Here is a 9,274-nt window from a genome sequence, read left to right on the forward strand (position 1 = left end):
AAAGCCAAGATTCAAGCACCAGTTTAAAATGTGTACTATAAATACAGTATGTATTATGTGCACATTAAACCTTCTAATAAACCTTCCAACTAACAATATATGTCTCCAACTCAAAAGACTTGTTCCATGTGCACATTACAGCATATTGGCATAAGAAAATGATCTGAGCATTTAACATTAAGATAATATTTGCATTGGTCTATTATCTGCTCCGTTGGCCTAAGCTTTCTGTGGATAAATCCATGTTGTAAAACAGAACAATATCTTAATTGGGTTTTAACACTTTAAAACCTGTGACAATATTGAACATTGTTTTGCTCTGAGCATCGGAATTTCACAAATCTGACTTTAAAAAGTATGACATTTTATTTTTATACCTTTTTTCTGAGTAAATTTGGGAGAAAATAAAAGATTTAACGCATTTCCGAAAATTCTAATTTGGGGACAAACAGCGAAGGAAGTGAAAAGAAAGTTGAAGTGATCAAATAAAATATTAATTTTAGTGTAAAAAAAAAAAAGATATAAAAAAAAGGGATTTATATCTAAAATAAAAAACATCTAAAGTTATGTGGGGCTTTGAAACACAATGTATCACTATCCATTCTTGAGGCAATATCAAGTATTAAGTTATGAAACAGCAGTTTCTATATGTAAACACATTCTGAACATTATTTGTTTGTATTGGGTCCACAGACAACATGACAGCTCAGACAGAGGTTAAGTATTTTATTGGCAAATAAGTATAAAATAAGTATGAACTCTGTATTAAAAGAAAAGAATGTATTGAAATAAAAACACAAGACACTTGTGGTGGTTGGAGCATCATGCAACATTAAAAAAGTTTGATTACAGTATACAAACTTGTGAGTACCATTAAAAGGTTGATTTAAAAGTATAACAATAATATTATAAGCTTATTGTGGTTCTTAATGCTATTAGCCTTGGGTTGGATGATACCACAGACCAAACCATTTGTTGAGAAAAGTGCTACAATATACGGCCTATCTGTTACCACACTGCTAGATACCACCAAATCCTACACACTGTCCATTTAAATAGCCAACAGTTAATAGCAACCATAATACTTGATTAATTGTACCCTGATTTTTTTCCCCCCAATGGCTTGCAAAACTACGGCATACACAACAACAAACCACGTACATTATGCTGTAAACTGTGCAGAAGTTCTTTGTTTGGTTTCCATTGAAATGATTCACAGAGTATACCGCTTAAGATGATGTCACAGCAGTTTCACGTACCGCCGCTACAGTGATCAGCTGAGAATCCTAAACTGAGGCGATACTTTCTGTGAGTCGGGTAGAGCAGAGCCGCACCAAGCAGCGTAAACACGGCTTAACAAAACGCTGTCTTCATCTAGAGCAGCAGAAAGTCAGTACCATCAGGAATATAGTGGTTATAAGGATTATCGCTGAATTTGGTATTCTTTGTACTAGATTCATTGACGAAACACTTTGAATGTAACAGAAACAGGTTTATGCAGATGCGTGGAAGGTACCATGGAAGCCATACGCCATCTTAACAGGCACGTAGGCTCGTGCCAGTTCTTCAAAGCTCTTTGCATCCAAAACCAAGAGGAACGCTCCTTTATCCTGCAGAGAAAAGAGGACCCAAACATCTCATGAGACAAGTTGGACACAAGTAGCTCAATGAGGCAACTGAAATGGACGGTTCAGAAACATGCTGCTCTTCAGGCAAAAACAAGAGGGGATACATCATTTTATAATTTTATTTGCTATGACATTTGATCTTGAAACAATCAAAAGGAATTCTGTGTCAATTCATGAATGCATATTTAATCTCCCTTCTGCATATTGATGATGGGTTATGTGTCCACACTTAATACCAGACTTGAAGCTGGACTTACAGGCATGCTGCTGTCATAGATAAATAGTCTGACGTGGCAAATAAGACTGATGTAACCAGAGACACCAGCACTTCCAATCTTTTGACCTACAATTCCTGTGCATCCTCAGAAACAGAGTCTTACCTGTGTGGGGGAGAGAACCACGGAGAGGATGACACCATCGTCCTCTTCCACGGCATCAGGTGACGGCACAAACGCAGGCTCTGACGGGAAGAAACCCTTCTGGTACCAAACCTGAGCAAGAACGAACACACACACACTCGTTCATTATATTCAATAAAAGTGCTATATCATACCTTCACTATTTACTCATTTCAGGAGGAGTTGGTGGAGATTATTATACTTCAACTAAACAACAGTGTTCATTTTAACATCATTATTATAACTTATTTGTGTTTGTCAATGGGAGTATTATTTTGTTGTTGATCAAGATTTTAGCATATGCAAATTATATCTTACGATATAGCATTTAGCACGCCATTTTTCATTATGAGGATGATTTTGAGGATGATTTTACACCAACCTTGAACGTCTTGTCCTTCAGGTCCATCTTGAGCAGTGAATCACCCACCAGGTGTCTGAAGCCACAGCCATAGAAATAACGGTATGACCGCGTGTTACATCTCACATAGTTGATCTGAGGGAACTCCAGGCCACCGTACTCAAGGAGGTCGTCTCCATGGAGATCCTCGTGTTGGCAGAACACCTGTTGACAAAGAGCAGATCAATTATATTAATTTATTACAACACACTTTAATGGGGCACCAGTGGAGAAGGTGGACAGCTTCAGACACCTGGATGTCTGCGTCACAGAGGATTTATCATGTTACTTCCTACTATGCCTATAGGCTGCCCCACCCGGTGCTACACAACTGCCATCTGATGTGAACTCTCAGCTCTACTCAACATCAACACCATCTGGCGATGAGTGAACGGAAAGCGGCTAAACAGACTAGACAGGTGAGGTGAATGAGCAGGTAGAAGCCACGTGACAATACTGTAACAGAGAGATGCAAATGTTTATGGTTTATTTTATGATTTGAGTGTACGCACCTAGGTTCTGCCGACATGGCTATTATTTTGTTTTGTATAAATAAACATGACGGACGTTAAACCTGGACATTGTCGTGAATGAAACGCATCAGGAATAACATCAAGGGAGCAACCAAGTAGTGCTTTAGGGAGGCAACCGGGGCACTACATTATGTTTAACTTCTTCTGAAACGCAAATCATGGTTATACTGTTTACTTTTTTCATTTCTACGAGACATAGTATATTTTGTAAAATAATTTAGTTTAATTTATTCTATTTTATTTTGATAGTTGCTTCTGAAGTTAGGCAAACAAATATTTAACTTCACGTTTGTGCTGTGTATATGAACTGTTTAATCCATGCTGGTTAAAAATATAGAAGTGAAAATGGTGACTACAGTTTTTAGTCTGTGACTGTGTGTTTTAAATATTTGACATATCATGTCAATCATTGTAGAAACCATTTTGAAGGATGTGAAGAATTATATTAATTTCTTTGCCAATTTTGCGTGTCTTCCTCCATATATACCTATGAACATAAATGCCTCAAATCATAGACTTTATTTGTAAGACTAGTGTGGGTCCCACATTAACATTGGACACTATAATAAGAACTGGACATGGACCCCCCCCCCCCATAATATCATTTGTTTATTATTTTTATTGATTGTTAATTATTTTGTTTGTCCTGGCATGTGTTTATCTGCAATAGAGGTTTGAATGGTTTGAGAGGTTAATGCTTGGTTAAATAATTAATGCTTAGTTGGTTAATATATATATATATATATGACACAAGCATCAGGTGGCCTGATGGGACCGTGTGCAACAGAACTCAGAAACCGTTGGATTCTACAAACTGCTGCTTTACTGGACTACACGTCATCATTAATATCAACTGGAGCGATTTGTTCCAGCAAGCCGAGGACGGGCGTTCAAAAGCTCGTGCTCGTGTCTGCAGCGATCTCTGTGTGCGCGCACTGTGTGTGTGAGCGCTGGAAGCCCCGCCCCCTCGAGCCCCGCTCTGCATGCAGGCAGACAGAGAGCAGAGCAGCGAGTGCGCTCTGATCCGCGCTATTTTAATAATCGTTTTTAGCGTGCGGGTACCGCGCTACCTTTTTAGTATCTACATACCGTGCAACTTTACAGAGTAGTGTAACAAAAAAGTATTTAAATCGGCTCAGGCACCGGAAGGAAGCACCGAAAGCTTTTTGGTCCGGTAGGTACCGGACGTGTTCTCCGTACCCAACCCTATTCAGTAGTGGACTAAAACAGCCTGCAGCATGTAGTGCTTTGCTGATCAGAGTGTATTCCTGTGCTTTCAAGGGGGTAAAAGTGATGAAAACGGTTTAAAAGTAGCGACACATGGATCATAACCATCAGTAATGCAAATATGAATGAATGTCGGAGTTTTGCAAGTTGAATGTCAAGACGTGTTGGGGGATATAGTGCATCAACTAGCTAGCTAGTGAACAAGAAACAGCATTGTAACCACCTGTAGCCTGTGAGAATGAGAGTTGTGTGAATGTGCAGAATGTCACCAGTGTGAATGAACTTGTTAGAGTGAGAGTATAAGTAGACATGTTATATGTATATGTAAAAGAAAAGGGATTCACTCAGTAGTAGACTAAAACAGCCTGCAGCATGCAGTTGCGTTGCTGATCAGAGTGTATTCCTGTGCTTTCAGTAAAGATGTTCTTTAAAACCCATGCAAGCCTGGATCTCCTGTGTGTCCAAGTGTGCAACACTAGTACTAGAGTTTTTTGTACATCAATTTGCTACTTCTACTCAAGTAAAGGAGCTGAATACTTAATATGTTATATAAGCATTACTGAACAACTCACCTTATCTTTGCTGATTTGGACACATGTGGCTGCACTGGAGGGCCGTGTGTTCAGGTTCTGGTCTGTCGGGCTTTCACCGGTCAAGTGAAGGGGAAGAACAAAACGCCGAGGGAATACCCTGCCCATGGTGTTGTACACCTGGGAATGACACCACACAAGATCAATACTTTATGGGGTGAAGTTGGGTTCCTTTTTTACAGTATGTCTTTCTGTCTCTTGGTACAAAGGGATGTAAACAGCAACAGTACACTTAATTGATTATTTGGTAAATAGATTTAAAACTATTGACAGACAGAATGCTGAAAAACAGTCTTCCATAAGTATTCAGCAACTCTTCATTACAAAGGAAAAAGATTATCAACGCCCATAATGCTGAGCAGTTATTTATTATTTGACTTTATCTCAGGCACAAACGAGTGCTGACTTGTGTAATTACTTAATGACCTCATCTAATGCATCTCCCGACTTGCGTAAGTTCTGGATGAGGTAGTTGTTGATGGCTTGGCCGTCGTCTGAGCAGCACATGTCGAGCATCAAGAATCCGTCTTCCTCGAAGGCGTTGATCTGATGGAAGGTGGAGATGGCTTTGGTGTGGTACTTCACTGAGCTGACCTGCAGTCCAGAATACACAATTAGATGATGCCAAAGGATCCAAAGCCAGAGGCCCCCCTGTCACAATTTCCATCAAGTTCCTACATGAGGCGTAATTAAGTCACAACAGTCGCATCCCACCTCGCCTGATTGCTTGTCAACGAGATGGAAGACCGTGTCCTGCTTGGGATCCCAGTAGATGCCGTCACTCAACGCCTTCCCCCTCAGCTTGCATGTGACTATCTTCAGCAGGTCCATCTTAATCGGCTGCTCAATGAACACCACGTAGTTCTCAGACATGGCTGAATGCAGGAGAAGGGTGTTACAGGGCTTTTCAGCTGAGGGCGGCACCATGAAAGATACAGACATCACAAACGAGTGATGGCTCCAGCATGGCTGGCTTACCGAAGCTGTGGTAGTAGGAGGGGTGGGACTTGTTTGCAGGCACAATAGAGCAGAGTATGTTGGCTCCTTGTAGGGTGTCTTTTGCATCGGTCTTCTCGGGAGGCACTCTGATGATGTTGTACTGGGCTCCTGGAATAGCCGGGATCATTTTGTTACGATTCAATATGTTTTTTTTATAATGGAGGATGAGAGACAAATCATTCAGCTGTTGGTTTATCTAAACCTTAATGTGGATCCTGACGATGGGACTAACCTTTGCTTCCATAGGAGTTTCCCATATTGTAGGTGGTGCCGTCAGAGTCATAGTGTGGGTGGGCAGTGGCTCCATTTACAACAATGAATTTGTTCCAGTCCACCTACAAAACATTGCGGAGAAAGACGGCAAGATGATGATTTAACTGATATAACTGGACTACAAGACCAAAGACAGATAATGTGTTCATATGTAACATAATTAATGACATCTATTACTCCATGATGATCATCGTACCTTTTCCAATGTTTCTAAGTTCTCTGGGTTCACTCTATACATAAAATTTGTCTCTGTGCTGACAAAGTAGTCCCCTTTGTATTTCACAAAGCTCACACTCGCATTGTCCGTGGGCGCTGTAACAAAGAGAAACACAGGATTACTGGCTTTTCATGAACATCTTTCTCCTTGAACAACTGCTGCTTGCAGTTAAACTGTTAAACTGAAAAGTCTGGAATGTGAGACATTTAGTCCAGCACATGCCTCTTCTGGTGCCCCACTGCTGCACATGTTATTATGTAACCTCTGCACACATGCAGTACTTCAGAGGCTCCACCACTGGCCTCAGAACAAATTAAGCAAGACAGAGTTTGTGAACAAACACCTTACAACGTCCTATGTTTCATTTATGCTTCAGGGGGAAAAGATTAAGCTAATTTCTTGCACAATGAGTCAACTATAGTTGATTGGTCTGAGCCCTCTCCTTTATTGATACTTTATTCCACCCCTTCTTATTCAGTGTACTCACTCATCATCTCAAAGCGAGACAGGAAGCGCTGGAAGAAGTTTTTACAGGGGTCAGGCATGGCGAGGGTCCCAAATTCTGACATCACAATGCGGTCCTTTTCACTATTGTTCTTGTAGGCATCGCTGTTTAGGAACCGACTCATGTATGTCACCTGACCTTTGGCGATCTTGAACTGGTGTAGCATGGCCATGCCGTCAAACCAGTGGTTGTAGCTGTGAGGAAACATACACCACTTAACTTGGATACTTTTTTGTTTGTGTTGTGCAGGAGTACATTGAGGCGTTTCCAACTCACTGTGTGTTTCCAAACTCAAACTTCCCGGGGCCGTTGCGGAGGAGTTTGCCATTGATCCAGGAGGGAATGGTGCCTTGGACTTCAGTGGAGATTGGCTCAGGGGTCTCTTCTACAGAGCGGACCAGAGGTTCAATTGTCTCTAGTCCCTTTAATGCTAAGGTGATGCATTCCTTGGCCTTGCCATTGTCAACAGACCTAGCATCATCTGTAGGAAACAAAATACATACAATGTCATACACACATAATGTTTTACCTAAACCAGATGGACAATAGGGAGATGGCCATCCTTTGACCATCAAACTATTAGGCAACCATCGTGTTTGCATGGGCAGATAACACATTATGCATTTGACTGCACTAAATTAGAAACAAGTTGTATCTTGTTTCTATTCCTCCCCTGATCAACAAACAATCCAATGATGTGTTCATGTGCTCACTTTTTAAATGTTTAAGATTTTGTCAGCAAATTGTGCCTACAAACCCTACACACTGTCCTAGCTGACCTTGGACATGGAAGCTATAAAGTTTTAGCAGCACTGCATTTGGGAAAAAGTTATACTAAAGTGAATTCCCTCAGAGGGAGAAACAACTCTCTCTGACTTTGTTTTGGATGGCTTCACTACAGTGGTGTCATCCAGACCTGCTCTTCAACTTTTTCAGAACTCTAAACTAAATTCCAATGTCACCACAGCCTGATTGACTTTCCCAGCTCCATTGTTAGCATGCACTAAAGTCATGTAACCCAGGATCACAGTTAGGGAACGGCAGTAGTACTGTTGGTGATTATCAAAAGAGCTCAGTCTCACATTAGCAGTTCTACCAAAGCAGTCAGCAGTTTAATTGGATCCAAATTCAATTTGAGCATTTATAGGGGCCTGTGAATTCCTTCTATTTTCAAAATAAAAGCTGTACTGTCTGTATTATCTTAAAAATCGAAACGTGTTCACATAAAAAACACCTACGATCTGTTCTTAAAAGCCCATACCATATGAAACAAGGAGAAGCAACAGATGCCATTTTTGGAATCTTTAACTTTAAATAATGATTCACACCTTAAAAGGAGAGTAGCCTATTTCTTTATGTCTTAAAACATGTTTGGAGTGGAAGTTCCTAACGAAATTATTTGGCAAGACGTCATTACACTTTTGAAACTGTTTTTCATGATGCAACTTGATATATTAAAAGAGTCACTATACTCTCTTCACATGTCAGCGATGCCCTGCTTATCACATTATGTATTTTGGGAGAAATAATAACATTATTTACCGTCAGTTATGTCTAACCCACAATCTGTAGAGAAGCCGTGATGATACTCAACGTTACAACTGTATACATCCTGTATGTTGTGTACATCACCTACACGTTGGCTGTATACATTGCGATTACAGCATATTGTCAATGCTACATGTACTCGACAACGATGTAATTTCTGCAGCTGTGTCCCTCTTATTAAGGAACTTGTGGACTGTACACTGAAACCTGACACGACTGGAGTTTCACGGAGCGAACAGTCTGTCCTGCCAACACAACACATGCTGCGCAGCCCTGATCGCCCATTCTCGCGCATCGACATTATCAGATACCAATATAGTGAGAACGATAACAGCCCTTATTATATTAATACGTAAATATGCTAAATTAATTTGAACGATAACGATGTACATGTCCAACATGGGTCTTAAAATGTTCCAGTTCTGCAATAACGGCGCTCTGAAACCAACAGCAGGTGCATACACTGCCCTGTTTTGTCTGTAACGTGACAGTAAATAATACAGTAAAGAGAGGAGGCTTACCCGAGGTTTCGAGCTTCACAGGAGGCATGTCAGCGGTTAACGTCGATGGATACAACTGCTGCTCTCCAGGTCCTGCTGGACTGCCTTTTAAACTGCGCACCGCGAGAGCTGCACCAGACAGAGGCACTATTACGTCAGTGACGTTGCGCTTGCGCAAAGCGGCTTTTGAGAGCGCTGCGCTAGAGATACTGTTCCGACTATACTCAGTGGATGAGGCTAGAATAGATGGTTCGTGAGTATGGAAGTTGACTTTTGAGAGCACTGTAAGGAAAATTTCTCTGATCATGCACAACGTAATCATGTTAACTTCCCCTAAATTAGATCATGCTGAATCTGATCACTGAGCATGAGTTAGGTTTATTATGGAAGTGTACTCCCTCTGCAAGCGCTATATTCCTCAGCAAGTCAATTGAAGGTCAATACATAGTTCTTCAA

The 9,274-nt window shown here is 40.8% G+C and overlaps 1 protein-coding gene across 1 annotated transcript; it reads right to left on the minus strand.

Moving 5' to 3' along the window:
- Positions 1 to 711: 711 nt before the first annotated feature.
- LOC306753505 (carotenoid-cleaving dioxygenase, mitochondrial-like) lies at positions 712 to 8,958 on the minus strand. The gene is made up of 12 exons (XM_079237380.1): positions 8,840 to 8,958; positions 7,047 to 7,251; positions 6,753 to 6,964; positions 6,245 to 6,360; positions 6,008 to 6,110; positions 5,755 to 5,883; positions 5,491 to 5,651; positions 5,203 to 5,370; positions 4,759 to 4,896; positions 2,409 to 2,591; positions 2,009 to 2,119; positions 712 to 1,610 (listed from the first exon to the last, which is right to left on the minus strand). The coding sequence occupies exons 1-12, from the start codon at positions 8,865 to 8,867 to the stop codon at positions 1,494 to 1,496; spliced, it is 1,671 nt and encodes a 556-aa protein (XP_079093506.1). The 5' UTR covers positions 8,868 to 8,958; the 3' UTR covers positions 712 to 1,493.
- Positions 8,959 to 9,274: the final 316 nt, after the last annotated feature.

Source organism: Taurulus bubalis, assembly GCF_910589615.1.
Source record: "Taurulus bubalis genome assembly, chromosome: 2".
NCBI classification, from domain to species: Eukaryota; Metazoa; Chordata; class Actinopteri; order Perciformes; family Cottidae; genus Taurulus; species Taurulus bubalis.

Coding starts and splice junctions, on each gene's coding strand:
- LOC306753505 (XM_079237380.1), bottom strand. CDS start 8,867: ATGCCTCCTGTGAAGCTCGAAACCTCGG. Junction 6,361..6,752: donor GTCTCGCTTTGAGATGATGA/GTGAGTACACTG, acceptor TCTTTGTTACAG/CGCCCACGGACAATGCGAGT. Junction 5,652..5,754: donor CTCCTACTACCACAGCTTCG/GTAAGCCAGCCA, acceptor TCCTGCATTCAG/CCATGTCTGAGAACTACGTG.